Genomic DNA, 21,666 nt, shown 5'->3' with positions numbered 1-21,666 from the left:
AAGGTGAGGGAGCTCACAGCCACCAGTTTCCTGAGGGTTTGGACTCTGAGAGGGGGCTAGATCCCAGGCAGTGAGAGAGTTGAGCCTCTTTGTGCAATGAAGTGGGAAAGGTGGGGGTGGAAGGGGATCTCATGAATCTATTTTTTCTTTGGTCCCCAGAGTTCACCATGCAAGTCTCAGTGCCTGCCAAGTGAAAAAGCTCAGAGGATTAGCTAGCCTCTTAGAGTGATGCTCAGGTGCACTGGGGCCCAGTGGAGAGGGAAAAGTCGAGTTGATTCTGGGAATCAGCTTTAATGGGGTATGGCCATAGAAGCAGCCGGCAGCAGAAAGGAAAAGGAGAGTTTACAGTGAACTCCAGCTTGACCCACGGCTTTTCTGGTCCTGTCCTTTGTTCCCTTAGCAACCTGCAAATGTGTCACCCAGAACACAGCTGGGACTGCAGGCCAGGAATAAAGATTCTGTCAATGAAAGCAGCTGGGCTGTATTGCTGGTGCTGCAGGAGGCCTAAAGGAAAACCCAGGTCCCGGTCTGGGAGCCCTCCTAGTTTTCAGGGCCTCATAGGCACAAACACCTGCGGACTTGATGAAGTAGAACCTAAGCAAGGGGAGGTCGGGGGGATGAAGGGTTGATCCAGCACAGCCTCCCCTTTACTCCCTTCCTCAGGAATCTGGGGAGGATTTGAAAAAGAAAAGCCAGGTTGTTTTGAGCAGGACAGGAGATAGTGGCTTAGTTCCTCAGGAAGACCGAAGTGTGTCTTTTATATCATATTTGCAAAATCAAGGTCAGGTATGACAGGTTGAATTTGGATCCTGGTGCTGTCATCTATTAGTGTAGGTTTCAGTGAGCAGCATAAAACGTGGAGTGGGAGCTGGGGAGTCCAGGGCACCCTGAGACAGGTCCAGAGAAGGTGCTGGAGGTGAAACTAGTTTCCCATATCTCCAACCACTTGGTATAGGGCGGCACAAGGAAACAGAAAAAGCAACGGCGATCTTTTTTGGAGCTGGAAAGCTATGTGCCTCATCTTTATTGCTTTGCTTTTGCAATCAAGAACAGTTTGATCACCTTTTGAAGCGTATCGGGAAAGGCATTAATCTCTTCTGTTTGTTCCCTTGTCACAAACTTGCGTTGAGTTCTCCCGTTTTCTTAGTCACTGAGCCAACTGGATGATTTATTGAAAAAAATTTTCCCCCAAATACCACCATCTGAGTTCACCAGATTTCAGTTTAAATCAGTCATGTATCAAAATGTTTTATGCTGCTGGACTCAAAGTGACCCAGAAGATTCTCAGTTTATTTCCATCCAGGTACAGAGGTGTCTCTGGTAAACACCACCTCCACACCTGGCACGGCCTGGCATTCTTGTGGGAGCCTGGGCAAAGAGCCCTGGAAGGAACTCAATGGAGCAAAGAGGGTGAACTCCTCTCCCAGAGGTCATGGAGAAGAAGGCAGAGCAGGTCTGTCACATTGTCTCCAGCCTGCCAGGTGCCACTGCACCTCGGGAAGTTTGCCTGGGCCAAGGCACTGTCCTTTGCTGCTTCTGCCTGCCTCTTAGTGTGGGACCTCCCCGGGAGGAGGAAGGAGAGGAAGGACTCTCATCTGCCCAGTGCTGTTCTCCTCTGTCCACATTCACTGTACATCCCCTCCTTCCATGACATCTTCTCACATAGACGCTCTACTCTGTTTCCTTTTTTTCTTCTGGCAACTAGCCTTGAAGAGAAATTTTATAAAATTTGGAAATATTTTATAATATATGAAAGACATTTTAAATACAGAACAGTACAGAAAATCATAAAAGAAAACATGTGAATCTAACACCCCAAATAAACAATTACTAAAATTTTGCTCCATTTTTTTAAATTACAGGAACAAAACTTGGCAAACTTTAGAACTCCTTTGCACCTATCCCTGGTCCATTCCCTCCTTACCACATTCCTCCACAAAAGTGAAAACTCTCAGAGATTGGCCTATGTCTTTCCTCTCCATTCTTAAAAACTTTTCTACGTACATGTGAATCCACACATAATATGATGATTGATTTTGAGTGCATTCTGAAATTTGCATAAATGGCTTATTGTTCACAATTTCACAACTTGCTTTTGTTGCTTAACATTGTTTTTGTAATGTAGCCACGTGATACACAGGTCACATGGTGTACAGGTCACATGATACACAGGTCATGTTCTTTCACTTTAGGTATCCATATCCATTCAGTGTATGAATATGCCACATGCTACCCACTTCCCTACTTATGGAAATTTTGATTATTTGTACAATTTTATTACTTGTGTTTCTTGATATTTACGTATGAGGGTTTCTCTAGGTATGTATTTAAAAAATGAATGGTCAGGGTGTCTGCATGTTTTCATTTTTACTATATCTTCCCAAATGGCTCTCCAAAGACTGTTACCAATTTATACTTGTTCTGGGGATAGGGGACCAGATTCTCTGCAGCCTCACATAGTCGTACATTTGTCATCATCTTTCCGCAGGCAGCCTTCTCACGCATTCTTAGGAGTGCACTGCAGCCTGAGTGGCAGAGCAAAACCCCGCCTCTCTCTCTCTGAAAAAAATGTCTTCATTTCCCTAAAATTAACTACATAATACTTCCCAGAAAGTGAACTTTTAGTCTCATCCATCACCCTGATTCTCACTTGAGGGAACTGAGTTCCAGAAAGGTGAAGTGATGTTCACTGCCTCAAAATTCAGTTTGTAGCCCTTTCTAAGCCCTCAGCCTGGGCTCCTAAGAGTTTAGAAAATCAGAAATGGGTTTGGGTCCTCTCATCTTCCATCATGGCAGCCCCTATGGCAACTTATCTCTCAGGCTTCATGAGCCTCTGTCGAGATATTGAATCTGGAAATCCTAAGCCAAAATGGATTGGTCACACTGATACAACAATCCTTCAAGGAACTCCTTGACTGCAGGTTGATTATAAATTTGGCCAGGTGTAACTACAACCTAAACTAACAGTGGTATACAGGATAGAGATGTACTGCTTCCTCATGTAGCACTGAGGAGGAATGCAATCCAGAGCTGGTATAGCAGCTCAGCTCTACGTGTCTTTCCAAGAGCCCAGGCCATTGGCTTTTTGCTCCATCACACCTAGGATGTTGCTATTACCATGTTCCAGAATGGTTCAGCATCATGCTCTCCATCCCAGTAGCAGGATGTGCATGAGATAGAGAGTGGTGGTGGGAGGGAAAGTGTCCCCCTTCCCTTAAGGACATTAAGCAGAAGTTATACACATTATTTCTGCTTGTATGATGTTGGCCAGTCTGTAAATGTATGACAAGAAAGCCTAAAAATGTAGTCCTTAATCTGGGTGGCATTATACCCAGCTAAATTTTGGGAGTTCTGTTATCATGGGAAAAGAAAAGATGATAAATATTTGGTGACACAGCCCTTTCAGAGGAGCCCAGTTGCAGAGATAAGATGCAATAGTACAGAGACCTAAAGGCTGGGCTTGTTGCGTTATTGAGTTATACTCTTAAAATGCAGCATAAATATCTTATGTATTAAAAAGTGCCATCAGGACCCTCTTTGGTTCCAGACTCTAAAATAGAAGAGAAAGAATATCACTTCACCGAAGATCGGCACCCAAAATCTTGTTCTGCTCACCCAAAACAGAATCTCCTTCAGGCAGGAACTTCAGTGGGTTTTGCTAGTAGGCAGTATGCAAGAAAGAAACGTCAATGAGAGAGCCACTAGTGCTTATAGCACAAGGCAGGGCATGAACTTGAGTCCAAAGTCATAGACCAAACACTTTTTTTTCCAAAATGTTTTTTCCTGTCTCTACTTTAAAAAAAAAAAAAAAATATATATATATATATACACATATATATATATATATATATGTATACACACACACACACACACATATATGTATATGTATAGATGGAACAAAATGTCAGTTGGAATAACATTATAGAGAAAAACTTTGTTCCAAGGCCTGGACTATAGTTAGGCTGGATTTACATTCTTCTTTTAGAACCTGGAAGCCACTTGGCTATTTTTGCCGAGTTAACAATTTGCATTTGCAAAAATGGCCAGGTAACAGTACCAAAATATGTTCAGTCAATTCAGGTTGTTGATTTTCTTTGAAAGTCTCTTCCAAAGAACCTCATGTTCTTTCTGGAATATGATTTAAGCTGCATTTCAGTGAGTTCAGTTCAGCAAATATTTGTTGGGCATCTATTATTTACAAAGCGTGGTGCTCAGGGGCCAAGGGATATAAGGCTGAAAAAAAAAGAGTCCCTTCATTTTAGTAGCTCAGAATCTAGTTAGGAGAGATGTAGTTAAATAAGTTTAATCAAAAGCAAACTGTGAGACCTATTGCCAAGGTTCAAACAGTGGAATATGGAAGGATAAAGGGGGTAGGCTCATTTCAACCAGGATGACTGAGGAAGGAAAGTCCCTGAGAGTATGTGGGACTTGGGCTGGACGTCAGCTTGTGAATACTGACAAAAACCGCATTCCATTGTCTCTTGACAGAAGCCAATTTCTTTTGCTATTTGAGGATGGATTTGGGGACACTGGGGAATGCTGATTAGTTCCATCACTAATGCTGATTAGTGGTGAATGTTGAATCGTGCTGACTAATGTGTCCTAAATGGATTGAGTCAACAATAAAGGGAACGTTGAGAGTCAAGAGTTCAGATCCTGAATTTCACTGATGAAGTGTAAATCACTTCACCACTTAGTGCTTAATTTTTTTGTCAATTAAAATGTGTTTGTGGATGAGAATCCAATAAGTCATCTTGACTCGTGAGGGCTTTACAAACTTCAAGGATGGCAGACACACTTAACAGCAACCTACCAGGGCAGGCTTATACAACCTTGGGTTATTCGTAGTGCACACAGTCAGAACATCCATCACATGCTGCTCGCCAGCCATGCGAAACTTCTGTTTCATCACACATGCCCTGAGAACTGACAAACAGTGCACTGAGCTCACAAAACCCAACAAATAGAGGAGCTTTTGAAAAATCTTCCGATCTACCTACTGGGGTGTCTGTGTCTTTCTACAACAAATGTCGCCACAGAACTAAGGGCTTGCATTGCAGACACAGCTCTTTCTCTCTTTTGACATCTCCCCAGCTAGACTGCTTGAGAACCTGGCCTTCCATGTCCAGATGTTTACTGAATTCTGAAGGCCCCCCAAAGAGCCCAGGTTCTTTTGTTACTCTCCAAATCATTTCCCACAGAGACTGACCGATGTCCTGAAGGGGCCCTTCAATAGGGAGGATAAATGAAGGCAGATGAAGACATGACCCCCTGAGGCTTGCCCACATCCACTCTAACAAAGGGTCTGAGGCACAACCTTGTAAGGAGTGTTTTGGTCAGCAGCGTCCCTATGCGAGGCCAAGTCTCCCGCACAGGACTGCTTTCAATGGCTACCATCATAGTGGAAGTATTGGGCATTTGTTAAGGGCTTGGTGTGCTAGGTGTAGCACAAAACATCTAAATCATGGTCCCCTGCCTTTGTGAGGGCTTCCGGGCTACAGATGGCAGCTGGCTTTCTCAGGGGAAACTTGGGGGTCATAGACAAAGCTGAAGAGGGGTGCTTGCTTCTGTGGATGACCTCTTCCCACCCAGCGCAGCAACACCTTTTGTCTATAGCTATCCTCAGTCAAGCCAGGGCTGCAAGACCCTAACCTGCACTTTCGCTGTGTTTTTGGGTCTCAGATTTTTGAGGCCAATGGCCCTGTGGGCAGTAGGTGTGGAAGAGGAACAGTGTTGGAGGAAAGTTCCATTTAGGTTGCTGGTGGGAAGTTAGTGCATTTCATAACAATTTTTTTTTTCCAACTTACTTTCTCTCCTTTTTTTTTTTCTTTGAGGCCAGCAGAGGCCATACGGATACCGCGACCTTTGTCTAGAGTTGATGGGGGCATGATTTGTGAAATAAAACAGGACCGTACTGCTTGGAAGAAGGAAACGGAAGCTGACATAATGGGGATTAATTAGTTGATTGCTGTTGAGATGGTAACAGATTTGCCCCTAAACCATTGAGCTAGCGATTTCAGACCTAGCAGGGAAGGTGAAGATGAAGAAGCCTTTGTTCAGGTCTCTAGATGTGTAGGGCTGAGAGCTTTGCCGCCATGGGATGTCAACAGCCATAATAATAATAATTTGCACTTATATAGCACCTTTCAACCAGGCACCTCAAAGGGGTTTAACCACATTAATTAATTAAAGCCCACAATCCCCCTGGGGAGAGGAGGAGGATGACTAACAAGATTTGTAATTACAGGAGGGAACATTTCCGAATAAAGTATTGTCTACCAAATAAAAAGAGTAGGTGTAAAGGAATTGGAGTCTCCAAATAGTAACCAATTCAGAAATGAAATTGTGGAATGATGGGGGAGGCTGGGGGCGGGCATGGGCATGGGGGTCGGCTCTGTGTCAGAGGGAGGTCGATGGGCTCAGAATTCACTGACAGGTTCAGATCCAGACGAGAAGTGGAGCATGTATGGTATTAGTGGCATTTGTAGGTCATTAGTGGCATAACTATTGTAGTGTAAATTCAAGTTTCCTTGGTATATTGTGTATCGCCCTGCTGAACAAAGAGTGAGACTCATGCAGTATTTAATAAAGGATGAAATGATTTCTTTAGATTTAAAGCCCAAAGCTGCGCCAGTCAATTAGCAAATAAATCAATTGGTGACCCGTAGGATAATTTAGTCGTTTCCAGTAGAACACCCAGCCTACTCGCTCTTACTGCCATGAGGCTCTGATTGAAGCATCAGGCTGGGTTCAGGGCAAGGTCTGGGGGCTTCAGCCCCTTCAAAGCCAGCATTAAATCTTTCCAGCCTTTCACCTTGTGACCTGCCTTACCCAGGTTGTTAGTGACCTCAAGCTGTGCTGTGTAGAATCACTTTGTACCTGCTCCTCCATCAGAGATTTTTAGTGCATTGAGGGCTAGAATCAAGTCTCATCCTTTTTCGTGTGTCCTGTGAGAGCCCAACAGAGTGCAGTGTACCAAGTAGGTGCAGACTGATGAACAATGTTTGAACGACTGGGTCCTTTAACAATTCAGTGTTTGTTGAGCACATACCGAGTGCTCAGGTAAAGCTTGAAAGCAAAGCTCAATGTGTGCCTGCCCTCCAAAAATGTACTCCAAGGAATGGGAAAAGACTCACAAATGATTAACTATAATATAAAGCAGAATCACATCCAAGCCCCGGGAAGCAAGGGCAAAAGGAAGAGCATTTTATTCAGCTGGAGTAAATCAGGGAAGGTGTTGGTGTGCTGAGCATCAGAAGGCAAGAAGGATTTAGGTAGACCCGGAAGAGGTGGAGCAGGCAGATATCCCAGGCTGTGACCATGTGTCTCTCTCTGAGTGAGGTACATTTTGAGAACTTGGGATATTCAATAGAATGTTGGCGAAAACCAAGGTAATTTGCAATCAGTTTATGGATTCTTATGACATGAATTGGCTAATTTCAAACATCAAGGAACTATTTGAGAAGTTGGTGGTGGAGTTCAGGATACACTACTCCAAAATCTGGCACCTTGGCACCTGAAGAAACAGCAGAGGCAGGAAGGCCACTGTCACCTTCCCCTCACCTCTCCTCTCCTGAAGCAGGTTGTAAGATGTTCATTCCTAAAGTGTTCACTCTCTACCCAGAGGAAAGGAATGTCCTTATCTCTGAAGACACGGGGACAGAGAAGAATCTGAACAAACAAGCCTCGCTAAATTTCCCCCAGTTTATTCCCCCTAGACCATACTTGTTAGTCTTCCAATCATACTTCTGCATGACTATCTACTCTTCATCAAACTTAAGCATAAAAATACAGATTTCCCTGGTTTTCAGGGTTCTTTCTTCCTTCTCCTTCTCCTCTTCCTCCTCTTCTTCTTCTCCTTCTCCTTCTTCTCATTCTTCTCCTTCTTTTTTTTTTTTTTTTTTTTTTTTTTGCCAGGGTCCCACTCTGTCTCCCAGTCTGGAGCGCAGCAGTACAATCACAGCTCACTGCAGCCTCAACCTCCCAGGCTCAAGTGATCCTCCCACCTCAGCCTCCCAAGTAGCTGGGACCACAGACTGGCACTACCACACTCAGCTAACTTTTTATTTTTTTTGTAGAGACGGTCTCACTGTGCTGCCCAGGCAGGTCTTGAACTCCTGGGCTCAAGTGATCCTCCAGGCTCAAGCCACCTTCCCACCTCAGCCTCCCAAAGTGCTGGGATTACAGGCATGACCCACCATGCCCAGCCAGTTCTTCATTTCTAAAGGTTCTCATGTCACATAAAATTTACATTAAATAAAATGTATGCTTTTCTCTTGTAAATGTTTTTGTTGTTTTTGTTTTTTTGAGGTGGAGTCTTACTCTGTCGCCTAAGCTGGAGTACAGTGGCGTGATCTTGGCTCACTACAACCTCTGCATCACAGGTTCAAGTGATTCTGCTGCCTCAGCTTCCCATGTAGCCAAGATTACAGGCATGCACCATCACACCTGGCTAATTTTTCTATTTTTTTTTTTTTTAGTAGAGACAGAGTTTCGCCATGTTGACCAGGCTGGGCTTGAGCTCCTGTTTGTAGGAGATCCGCCTGCCTCAGTCTCCCAAAGTGCTGGGATTACAGGTGTGAGCTTGGCCTTCTCTTGTAAATCTGTCTTTTGTTATAGGGGTCTTGGCCATGAACCTTGCAATAGGTAAGAAAAAGATACTATTTTTCTCCCCTACAGTTTCTGGTGCCCAATATGGGGTAGCTGAGACACCCCACTCATTCTGGATCTTACAGATGAGATCCTGGGGCAACTAACAAAAGAGCTGGAAAAATAAGAATTCTTATCAAGGTCAGCTCTCCCCGACCTCTGTAGTGCTTGGTCGAGAGAGAAGGTAAAAATTTCTCCTTGAATCTTCCTTCCCAAATTCAGATTAGCAGGAACACACACACACACACACACACGCATAGACACACACACACACGCATAGACACACACACACAGACACCGAATTGTGACTCTCTGGCTAAATCTGGCTTTAAGTTGCCCATTTGTTATTGATCCCTTCCTTCTCAGGGACTGCTGTCTCTTTCTTTGTCTCAATTTCTTTCCAGATAACTTGGTTTGATTTTCTCCCTGTTGGGGCATGCAAGCTGTCTTGAGTTCCCCAACCAACTTCAGGGGAGGGGAACTCAAGAATATGGCTGGAGAGAAATGTGGGTTGCACCCTCTTTGCGGCTATCATACCAACTATTGCCAGCACGTGGGAGGTTTATTTGTATCTCTGACTATCTTTGGGGGTGGCTCTGGATTTGGGAGGGCTGCTTCTTTTTGCACTCTCTTTTGAGAACCCTTCTTAGTCCATGGTGAAGTCATGGTTTTGATTTTGGTTCTGAATCACTTAGTAGGTACTTTCCATTTCAAAGAAGAAAAAGGTAAATGTAGATGTTTTTCTCTTGTTAATCTGTATTTTGTTATAGAGATCTCAGCCATGAACCTTGAGACACATGGGGAAAATATATTACTTTTTCTCCCTTTCATTGGGATAGATGTTGTCTGTTCTCTGCAACTCTTAATTTGTTCTCTCTTTGCTTTCACTGTCTGCCAAGAAAAAAAAGCCAAATTGTTCACACTTAAAAAAGATCACTCAAGGACCGGGCGCGGTGGCTCAAGCCTGTAATCCCAACACTTTGGGAGGCCGAGGCGGGTGGATCACGAGGTCAAGAGATCGAGACCATCCTGGTCAACATGGTGAAACCCCGTCTCTACTAAAAATACAAAAAATTAGCTGGGCATGGTGGTGCGTGCCTGTAATCCCAGCGACTCAGGAGGCTGAGGCAGGAGAATTGCCTGAACCTGGGAGGCGGAGGTTGCGGTGAGCCAAGATCGCGCCACTGCACTCCAGCCTGGGTAACAAGAGCGAAACTCCGTCTCAAAAAAAAAAAAAAAAAGATCACTCAAATGCGTCTCAAAAAAGTAAGAGGAAGACATATCCCAATCCCAAATGTCAAAAATTAAGTGGCTCCTCCTTGACATTACCTTTTTGACCCCAAGAAACACTAAGAGAGTGCCCAATATGCAGTGATTGACAAACCAGTACCGTAGTCTCCTGCCCAAGGCCCCCCAGGCCTTCAACACAAACCATGCTGCAGGGACAGGACCTAAGCCCTGCCTCTGATATGGAGCACTTTACATACACAGACTTCTCTAATGCCTCTAGTAATCTTACAAGGGAGAACTTTGTATTATTCCTTCTTTACAGATGAGGCACTGAAGCAAGAGAGGTTCAGTCTGTCACCGGGAAGGATGAAATGTGGATGTGAACTTAGGCAGTTCTACTCTCTTTTGTCTCTCATTCCTCGCCCATGTAAGATTTCTGATCACAACTCTCAGCCAATCTCAATTCATCAAGTACTCAGCACAATACTACACTCATAATAGTGAAGAACTCAGTGAGTAGTTTCTAAATAAAAGAATCACCAGGAACAATGCTAGTGGTTTGATCTTGGACTCTGGGCAGTGATGCTCAGAATACAGTAGGGGCTCCATCACTGCCTTCTCTTGTCATCATTACTAACGATTAGGAGACATGCACAGGAAAGTTGACCCAGGAAATGTTCACGAGAAAGAAGGACACAGGTAGCATTCTTCCCCGTGAGCTGAAAATCTGCCAAGCTGGTACCACCCATGAGATGCTAGTGAGGCATCTTGTATCATTAATTACTTTTATTGAAAGTAATTAATGATGCAATTCAGAGACTTTTTAGGGGGGTGTGTGTGTGTGTGTGAGTGTGTCTCCCAGGCTGGAGTGCAGCAGTGCAGTCACAGTTGACTGCAGCTCACTGTGTCAAAGTTCAACTTTGTCTCCCTAATTATGTTAGCCTTCCAGCTATTCTATGAAGGTATTGCAGTCCTGGTGGAGATTCAGAAATGTGTGGTCCCTGTCAGCCCACAGGGGGAATGTTTTGGATTAACCCAGAGAGCCTTGAACTCTGTGCATAATGTCTTTTAGGTTGTGTGTTGTGAACAAAGCAAAATTACTGCTCAGAGACAGGGCTGTGAAAGTTTGTCCAGCAAAACCAGGATTGCCAAAGGAGAATTCTGGAAAGGGAGGACAAGGATTAGGTAATGGGAGAAAAGTAAGCGAAGGCAAGGAGAAGTGCAAAATATCTGATTCTAGCCTAAAAACTGGTCTTGGAACCATTTGGAAGGCTCATTTTTTCCAAGTTTTGGTTTCAATATCATCACCATCACTTTTCTCCTGTGGCTGTGAAAGGGCTTTCTTTATTCCACTCCAGAATTCAAAGAGGCTTCTTTTGCACAAATGGAGGGAAGGCACACATCACACTTCTCAGCCAAACATCCTAAGTGTGAGAGAAAACACACTGCCTACTTCTGAATTTCAGTGAGGGCAGGGTTCAGATGGACCACAAATTTTCCAAAACTTCAGATGGATCTGAGAGGAGAGAAAACCAATAAATCACTCGACGTAAGTCAGGACACATTTGGTTTTGTTGCCTATCAAACAGTCCCCCCAAATCTCAGTGACTTGCAAAATCCATGCATGTCTGAGCCTCTCCAGATAAGCTCTCCCCCATATAGGACTCAGTATTGCACTTCAGTGTTAACATGCACTGCCACAGTCCACAGTAGGGGAAGGGAGAGGTGGGTAGGAGGAGAGAGAACTTGAGCACTGGTAATTCAGTTCTTCTCTCAAAAAATTATATACATTACTTCTATTCTCATGGCTATGCAGCCATGCAGCTACTCCTAACTTCCAGGAGGCAAGAAGGTACCACCTGCTCCGTATTCTGAAGGGAAGGGAACTGGATATTGGTAAACACCTGTAATGTTGGTCATGCACAGCTATACCCACTGGGCTTGCAAATGTTTCCTTCTTCCATATTCACGCTTATATACTTTTCCCTCAGATTACGTGGCATACATCAAAGATTTATGGGGTAGTGTTAAGGAAAACCAAACAGTTTTGCAGCCCATTTTAGTCCACAGGTGACCTTTTGAAATAGAGGGGTAGCCAGGAAAAACCAGTTAACTCTAATTAGCTCTGGGTACCTTTCCTCTAGAGCTTTCAGACACAAATAACTCTGGAAAGGGATAGTGGGTTAAAGGGAGTCATGGCCTGATTTCAATAACACATTTAAGATAGAACAACTAGTTTTGAGTGACCCCAGACCATCATGCCCTGTATGAAAAGGCTTTTGGAAATGTGCCCTTCCATTTCCATTCTGCCCCTTGTTACCAGACATGATGCACTTTCCTTCAAAGCCCTGTGACTTTTCCAGAAAGCAGCTCTCCTTGCAAGAGAGAGAGAGAAACTTTCCCTTATTATTCTTTCAATAATGAATTCCTGATCTGAATGGGCTGCCTGCATGTGCTTTCGGTCAAGTGCTGATGGCAGCCTTGCCTGGGGACATTTCCAAGGCTGTGGACATGAGAGACGAGGGAGGTCTCATATTGACAAGAGTTGCTTTTGATTTTCCTTCCGGTTTAGCCCTCCTGAGCCTTGAAATGGGAGATAACAAATGATTCATAAGCTGTTGTTGGTGAACCAACATGACCACCACACCTCTTTGCTCCTTTCAACCAGTGAAAAAATCATGGGTTTAAAGCTTTTCTCAGAGAGATTTGTGGACCTGGATTTTGGTGACTTAACAGGGATTTAACTTTCTCAGACCAAACTAATATTTTGTAGATTCCAAGACTTCCTTTCTTCAGGTCTCAAACATAGACTTGGCATAACCTGACATGATAAGAACAAAGGAGAAATTAGGTCACACTATTTCCTGCCTAAAACCTAATCTCAAGTACACAAGCTGCTTCCAAGTAAGCTACGGTGGTAGGCCATGTTTGCTGAGAGCCAGCCTACTCTAGTTAACTCTAGATGGGGAGATCCTCTAGCTTCTGCTGATATCTTCAGATAATAATTCAGTTTTCAACCTACCTACATGGGACGTGTAGAAACTTCTATTACAGTTGGGCTGTTTTCACTGGGAAGAAGAGTCTCAATTGTCTCCAGTAAAAGGGGACACATACTGGTAAGGAAATAGGTGGTGTGGAATTGGAAAGCCTTCCAGAGGGGAGGCAGCCCTGGAAATTCATGATCCTGGGGTCTCTGCTTTTCTCTGTGTGTCTGCCCAGGGCTGTTCTCCTGCTCGCCCCAGATTTGTCCTGCATGCTGTATAGTTCTGTTTACTCAAAACTTCAGTTTGCACATGGTTTATCCTTGTGTTTCTCCCTACCCCTTAGCCTTTCAACTTCAGTTCCCATTGGCTTTTTTCCTTGGTTACAATTCTGAAGAGAGAATCTCGTTATCTAGGGCTTATCTGAGTGTTTTGTCTCAGACAACATCATTGGTCACTAGCTAACCAATCCCTTGTTGGCTAAGGCAGTCCCTGAAACCATGGCTGCCCAAGCAGCAGGAAGTGTGGGCTGGCATTTTCTCGTAGAGGGGCTGTGAGAGGGCAAGACAGTGATGGACTCCAGGGCAGGCTGTATACCCTCTAACTGGACCACCGCAAGCATACCCATTCTCTCTTGCTTCTTGCTCATAACTGTAGACGTGGTCCCCTTATACTCTCACAGCCTAGGCATCTCCTATCATTGCTCACCTCCAGCCCCTGGCTCCAAAATTTTACTTCTCACCCTGCTGAAGTGCCCAGTCACAGAGGTATAGGACTAGTGAGTGGAAAGGAAGAGCTGTTGAGGTTTATTTAAGAATATAAAGAATATTGGAGAAGGTATGTAATGAAAAAAGGAATGGAAATAAAATCCTCTCTTAGCTAAGGAAGATTATGTACCCCCCATGGGACCCAGCTACCTTTTCTCCTTCCACCAGTTTTTGGAGTTACTTCCTTTTCCCAAAAAACAGGTATCAGCAGAAGGAAGAGGAACTTCCATTGAGGAACACTGACCAAGCAAGTGGAAAGATATTCCTTCTTCATTAACCCCCAGGGTCTTCTCTGGCCCCTGCAAGGATCCTTTTCCCCATCCCCATTGCCTTTCTTCAGCCCCCACCCTCAGGTCTTGTAAAGCCCAGATTCTTGACTAACAAGTCCCAAATAACTTTCAAACTAAGATTTTAGAACACAAGTGAAGGATTCAGTTTCAATAAAGTTTTTGCCAATTGTGTTCTCAGTGCTCAAAGCTCTTTATTGGAAGTTATTCACAAATCTTCATGATGGTTTTTGGAAGACTAGTCATGTGTGGTTTTTCCCTATTTCAGCTGAGTTGAGAAATTGTGCTTTATATGAAATTCATGCATCAACCAGAGGCTTAGGGGAAAAACTGAATTGTGATAGTATGTTTTACCAATTATTCATTAGATACCATTACCTTTGTAACCCATCAGATGGCTAAAAGCCAAACCCAAACCATGTGCATTCAAATTTCAGTCTGCCCACATTATTTTTAGTGGACATGAGTCTAGGACTGAAGGAGAGGCTAGTCTAAATGTCTGTATTTCCTTGCCCTTTCCTGACCTCCAAGTATGTCAATGGTGATTAAATCATCAGTGAAACTTTGTCTTGTGACTGACATTTTTATCTAGTGACTAAAATTGCAGCGTTTCCCTAGGAGCCCGTGATAGCAAAGAAGGTAACTGACAGTGTTTCCAGAGCTGCTACTGTGGGGTTCCAGTCAGTTCCTCCGGAGCACCTCCAGATCCCTGCCCATTCTATTTAGAATGGGAGGTTGAGGTCTATTGCCATTGGCTGACCAGGAACCCACATGGGGTTTGTCCAGCCTGTCATGCCAACACCATTGTCCAAACCCCACAGTCATTACCAATCTAACAGCTTGAAAGTTGATGCAGAGATAAAGCAGAAGCCAGTTTGGCTTTCTCCCAGTTTTCTGTACCCGTCTGGAGTTAATCAACAACCACCTATCTTTGTGTCAATACCATGAGCCTCTTTGACTAGAACACCTGGTGGAAAGCTGGAGCAAGGCTTAAAGTGAGGCAAATTTTGCAGTGATTATTCTGATCATCACTGTTTAAGCTGGACTCAGGATCTCCAGACAAAAACTGCTTGCTAAACCCAACCAACTAGCTGGATGAACCTATACCTCTCAGTGTTCCTTAAGCTACCTTGGGTTTTGCTAATATTTTTCATGCCCATACCCCAACTCCAAAGTCTGCAACAACTCTCCATTTCAAGCACACAAGGTTTAGTGAAGTGGCCTGAGTTCATCTTGCTGGTAGAATTCTTCAGTGGCATCTCCCCAGCCCTTTCCCACCCTCAAAGCCCATCCTGATGGTGCAGTCACACCCCTGGAGAAACCATAAACCTTTTTAACTGGGATTACCAACACCTTCTCTTCGTAGCTATTCACATGGCCTTGGATGTTAGGTGACTGCTTGTTCAGGGAAAGTGGAGAGAGTGAGAGGGATTGAAAAGGCAGAGGGTACCTGGACAGTGGTTCCTTGCCATATGCATCTGCTCAGGCTGCATAAGAGAATACCACAGACTGCATGGCTTACAGATCAGAAATTTATTTTCTCACAGTTCTGGAGGCTGGAAGTTCAAGATCAAGGTTCCAGCAGGTTTGGTTTCTCCGAAGGCCTCTCTCCTTGGCTTGCAGATGGACATCATCTCTCTGTGTCCTTACCTGGCTTGTTCTGTGTATGTGAGCTCCTAGCGTCTTGTCCACTTCTTATAAAGACACTAGTTCCATTGGATAGAACCTCATTTTCTTGGTTTTTATTTTCTGTGTGTCCATTCTATGTTTATTGGTTTGAGATCACCATGAGGCTAGGACTTCATATTTATGACCTTGTTTAATCTTAATGACATCCTTTTATTTTATTTTCTGTTGCTGACCATGATATACAATTCATTATCTTTTCTTTTCTTTTCTGAGATGGAGTCTCGCTCTATTGCCCAGTCTGGGGTGCAGTGGCATGATCTTGACTCACTGCAATCTCCATCTCCCTGGTTCAAGCATTTCTCCTGCCTCAGCCTCCTAAGTAGCTGGGACTACAGGCACACAACACCACACCCGGCTAATTTTTGTATTTTTTATAGAGATGGGACTTCGCCATGTTAGCCAGGCTGGTCTTGAACTCCTGACCCCAGGTAATATGCCCCACTGGGCTTCCCAAAGTGCTGGGATTACAGGTATAAGTCACTGTGCCTGGCCACTGATTACCTTCTTTTAAAGGCTCTATCTCCAAACACAGTCTCATTGGAGGTTAGCACTTCACATATGAATTTTGAAGGGACATAGCTCAGTTCATAACTGTTTTCCTCACAGGACATTCCTTACCCTCTGATCTTGCCCCTGTTATCTGATTTGGAGAAAAGTGGATACTGGCCAAGAAATTCAGGTATGACTGTTCAGTTTGACAATTGCTAAGCTAGGGTGCATGAGACAGGAAGAATGAAAAGATGGATAGATGGATACATGAATGGATGGTTATTACATGGAAAGACGAATGAATAAATGACTTAGGCAGTGTGTTGATGGTATCAGGACAGAAATTACATTCTGCTTCATTAGGGTTTGTCTTTTTTTAATAGTACAGGGGTTACAAACTCAAATGCTCATGGTAGACAGGTAAAAAGAGTTGCACAAAGAGGCCAGCTGCAATAATAGGGAGTTGTAGGGACTGACAGATTAGAGAGAACATACTCTATTTAAAGGGGCAGCAGTTACTGACAAAGACTCTTCCTTGATCAAACTTGAGTCAGGCTCCTCTGAGTCCTCTTTCTGACTAAACCCCGACCTTGGGCTCTGTCCTTGGCTTGCTTAGTCCAATTTTAGCAAGAATCCTGCTAAGTCACTTGTGAAAATTCTCCACCCTTGGTATTGATCACTCTCAATACCTTATCGAATTCCTCAGCCCCCTCGTTTTGTGTCCTATCACTCTTGTCGGCCTTCAGAGAACCCTGCCATGTCAGTTTAGCCAGAATCCCCCTAGCCTTGGTGTTTCTTAGTCATCCACTGACATCCACCCTGCTCCTTGGCTATAAATTCCCACTTTTCCTTAGTGTATTCTGAGTTGAGCCCATCTCTCCACTACTGCAAAACCCCACTGCAGTATACTTTCTTGAATAAAGTCTTCCTCAAAATCTTTAACAAGTGTCATGAAAATTTTTCTTTCACAATCTCAGCACCAATCACTTGTTATCTTGTGGGATGCTGGCCTCACGTTGCCAGAACGTCTGATTTTACAAGGGAAGCCAGAAATCTGGATTTTCAGATAAAATCTCTCTTTAAATACATCTTGAAATTCAAAAATTATAAAATACTGTATAAGCCAAATAAATGCTTTTATAGTCTGAATGCACCCTGAAGGCTGCCAGATTTCCACTCTTGGGATGCTAGAAAGACATCTGTAATGTTATTACATGAGGACATAGGTGCTTGTGAGTTTAGACCCATGAGTAGACTGCCTGGTTCATACTGCAGTCCACCACTTACTAGCTTTGTGATCTCAGGCGATTGATTATGCACATAATTCTTAAAATTATTGTAAGGCTAAAATTATTCGGTGCACATAAGTAGCTAGAACAGTGCCTATGGCCTAGTAAGAAAGCAGTAACTATGAGCTGGTATTATTAGCTAGTATCATGAAACCTCTTGGTTTCCAATAATATCATTTCTGTAAAATGGGGGAAACCCACTTGCCTTTTTTACCCCCAAAGGCTTGTTGTGCAAGTAAAAGAAGAACAAGTATGAAAGAGCTTGAAAAAGCAGCCATATTACTAAGAAATACACCAGACGTTTCTATGTTCCGATTCCCACAGGAGAGGCACAGCCTTTCCCAGTGCAGGGCTGGGACTCTCTAGGAAGAGGGAAATAGCGGTAACTAGAACCGGTCCTTTCTTCTTCCCAGGATCATTTGCTGTTTTATTGTTCTTAGAATTTTGTGAGTTTTTCTTTTTCTTTCTTTTTTCATTATGAAAATTTTCAACATTCAGAAAAGTAGAGAAAATAATATAATGAACACCCAAGTGCCCTCGTCTAGATTTCCTAATTATTAACGTTTGCCAGATATGCTTCACTTGGTGAGATTTTCTGGCAGATACATGCGTGTGGAGGATGCAGAGATGTGGTAAAGAAGTGGGGAGAATTGAGGAATAAAGATATTGACTGGGAAGCTGAGAGCTGTAACTCCCTCAGCCACTACTTACTTTTTAAACGTGTAGGATCCAATCAAGTGTGGATAGTTGCCTTTTGGGTAGGACCCTGGAGAAGGAATTTTTGTGCAGAATGGTTTGTTATAGAGAATACGTTGTTACCACCTTAAAGAAAGTAATATAAATGGGATAACAGAAAATGGTTTTATTTATGTGATTTTAATTTGTTCCTTTTAAGGTATTAATTTTTTTCAAGAATATATTCCTAGGCCGGGCGCGGTGGCTCAAGCCTGTAATCCCAGCACTTTGGGAGGCCGAGGTGGGTAGATCACAAGGTCAAGAGATCAAGACCATCCTGGTCAACATGGTGAAACCCCGTCTCTACTAAAACTACAAAAAATTAGCTGGGCATGGTGGCGCGTGCCTGTAGTCCCAGCTACTCAGGAGGCTGAGGCAGGAGAATTGCCTGAACTCAGGAGGCGGAGGTTGCGGTGAGCCGAGATCGCGCCATTGCACTCCAGCCTGGGTAACAAGAGCGAAACTCTGTCTCAAAAAAAAAAAAAGGAATATATTCCTGTATTGCTTATGTCATTAAAAATTAAAAATTTCTAGAGAGACTTTCAGTGTGGAAATGCCTCTGCCACGAAGAACTCGGGAGTTGAAACTTGTGGATCTGAGAGAAGTCTGGTAAAATCAGTGATTTTAAAGATGTTGGTCACTAAAAATGAAAGGTTTTCAACGCAGAAACACTCTGATTCAAAGAAAGTATTTGCTAATTATAAGTGATTAGTTTCTGGTAAATTACTGAAAAGATTCTCTAAGACATATTGCCCCATTTTTCAACATCAACTATTACTGCATTTAAATGCTAACTCTTCTCTCTGAAAAGGATGTCTTAACGTGAAAGCAACCAAACTTTGCTTTAAAGTTCTATTATTCAGACTCCTCATTAATTTCAGCTGACATTCCTTCTCAATTGGGGCAAATCATCAAAGCTTTATTGTATTGAGAACCTTGAATCCAGCAACAAAGAGCGTGGGTATGGAGGGTTGGGAGGGGAAGGGTGGAGAGCTCCCAAGGCCAAAAGAAGGGAGGGGTGGGGAGGAATGCTGCAGGAAGGACAGCAGAGAGAAAGATGGACCATGGAGAGGCCAAGGGGAGAGCGGGGAGTTAGGAAAAGCCTGAGGTAGGCAATGGGAGGCCTCCTCAGAGGGGCCTTACACTGTCAAACTGCCCCTTGAGCCTCTGCTCATCAACATGGTAGAAGCAAAACCAGCCTACAACTTTGTAGTAACAAATTTTTCTCCAGAGTTAAGGATAAAAAGGGAGGTAGGAGATAAGGAAAGGGAAAACATTCCCTTTCTCCCTTCATTCGGGTGCCTCTCCAATCACCTCCCTATGGCACCCTGCCCTGCGGCCAGTGACTGCCAGTAAGCCCACCCCACAGACCCTGAGGCCGGGAGCCCTGGTCATGGATTAGTGCCTGGCCAAGTTGCACCCCGACCCAGGGCCCCCAGCAGTGCCGCCCTCCTCCTTCCTGGTGTGATTGACTCTGAGATGTATGATGTGGGTTGTACTAGGTACAACGCATCATGTTTGTTATTGACGCCCAAGGTAAGGAAGGATCTTTTGAAATGTGGGAATATCATCTACAAACTCTCATTGACCATCTGTGATTTGTAACTAGAATGTAATAAGATTTATAAGATGAACTTTAAAGCCTGAAAGAAAACTGAGTTGTTTCAATGTGTAACTTTTCAAAAACCAAAGTAGCCCCAGATGGTCTTTTCTCTCCACGGAAACAATCCTCAAGGATGCATAAAACCCCCATGGACACTGTGGAGCAGACAGCTCCCAGTGTCCAGAAACCCATCTTAGTCCAAGTCGGGGGGCACTGCAAGAATTCAGTCCCCAGCCTATCACTATCCAGCCCTGGATCCTCAGAGAACATGCATAGCCTTCCCACTTCCCCAGTTTGAGACCCACTTCCCCAGTTTGTAAAATGGGACTAGAAATAATCTGCCTAGTCTTCATGCCAGGGGGCCTGTGAAGATGACGGGGTAGATAAATGGATGGTTTTCCAACCTTCATGGAAGGCCTGAGTTTATGATCTCCTCTCCAGTTTTAAGACATAAATCAAATCATGCCATTCCTTTGCTCAAAACTCTCAAGTGACCCTTTTGCACTCAGACTGAAAGCAAAGCCCTTCCATAAGCCTAGAAAGCTCCCTCTATCCCCCCACCCTCAGTTCCAGCAGCACCTGCTTCCCAGCCACTCACTGCTCCTCACTTGCTCACCTGTTGCAGCCACACTGTCTCCTAGCTGACCCCTGTCACAGGTATGCTTTCACCTTAGGGCCTTTGCACTTCTGAACCCTTTGCTGGAAACCTTTTCCCCAAAGTACCATAGCTGACTCCCTCCGCTCCTTTCTTCACATAGTGGGTAACTCCCTCACATTTAAGTTTTTGCTGAAATATCACCTTCTCTGTGAGACTTACCCCACTTAATTAAAATTGCAGCCTGCTCTGCTTACCCCCATCCTGCTCTACTTATATTTTCCCAAAGCACTTATCTCTATACAAGGTAATAAATAATCAACAGCTCACAATGCTTACCCTTCCTTCTGTGTCTTTTCTGCTACCATATAAGCTCTGCAGGGCAGGCATCTTTGATTTATTCATTGAGTTTTTTCTTAAGCACCTAGAGCAGTGTCAGGTGTATCAATGTCCATCAATAAATAGGTTGGATCTTTCTAAGAAGTCGAGGATATAACATCAATTAAAGGAGGGCTGCTACAACTGAAGGGATTTGTGAGCTCGAAACCCCTCCTGCTGTCTCTCCATGAGCAAGTGCAAAAACTGCTGACATTTGTTCTCATGTGTGAAACCAGTTGTGAAGCTACAAATTGCTACTTGATGCCAGGTCCAAGGGCCTACACAATAGCTCACACACAGTAGGTGCCCAATGGTACAGATTATAAGGAGAAGGGAAGTAACATTTGTTGAGTAGCTACAAACGATAGGCAGTGTCTGTGCCTAGTGCACTATAGAAGTGCTTTCATGGAACGGTCAGCTCTTCTACCACCGTCTCCCCAGTACCTCATGCCAAGTCTGGCGTGTATTAGGTACTCAGTAAATGCTTGCTTATTTTCCTAACAACCCTCTGAGGCAGGTACTATTATCGCCATCTTGGAAGGGCCCAAGGTTCAGATTTAGATAGCTTGCTTAATGCCATACAGCTCATGAGTATTGGAGCCAGGATGTAAATTCTTCTCAGACAAGCTGCAGCCTCTCTGATTCTTTGCGAGAATGTGCATTAGACCATCCCTCCGAGCTTCCCTGAAGCAGAGCTGTCTCCCGACCATACCAGCGATGAGGGGAGGGGTCTCTTTTTCCACCTGGACTCACTTCCTCCCTTTGTGCATTTGGCTCACCTGGAGGGGTCTCCTGCTACCTTTTGATTAATGGGGCTGCCCTTCTCATCCCCACTGGGTGAATGACCCCAGAGTTAACAGCAGTTCATCTTGCATCATAAATCAAGTTCTCAAAGACATTGCAGCTTTGTGCTCAAAATCTCCCTAGAATTCAAATTCTTTGTGAAAGGCATTGGCTTATGAGTACAATGATGG

At 44.0% G+C, this 21,666-nt stretch overlaps 1 protein-coding gene across 5 annotated transcripts in view; it reads left to right on the top strand.

Moving 5' to 3' along the window:
* RAD51B (RAD51 paralog B) overlaps positions 1-21,666 on the top strand; it is a 670,105-nt gene that overhangs the window by 622,018 nt on the left and 26,421 nt on the right. For 2 of the 5 annotated variants that reach the window (XM_032246051.1, XM_032246049.1), the window contains one exon: positions 160-2,326. The exons of 2 other annotated variants lie outside the window; for them this stretch is intronic. In XM_032246051.1, the coding sequence (XP_032101942.1) occupies positions 160-229 (70 nt within the window). In that variant the 3' untranslated portion in view covers positions 230-2,326. Of the gene's footprint in view, positions 1-159; positions 2,327-10,201; positions 10,714-21,666 lie in introns of those variants that run through there. One more of the 5 variants, XM_032246048.1, reaches the window with a different exon arrangement.

This window comes from Sapajus apella, unplaced genomic scaffold, assembly GCF_009761245.1.
Source record: "Sapajus apella isolate SASKATOON/1434 unplaced genomic scaffold, GSC_monkey_1.0 scaffold59, whole genome shotgun sequence".
NCBI lineage: Eukaryota > Metazoa > Chordata > Mammalia > Primates > Cebidae > Sapajus > Sapajus apella.
Note: the sequence above shows the minus strand (reverse complement) of the source record. Positions and strands in the feature narration are given on the sequence as shown.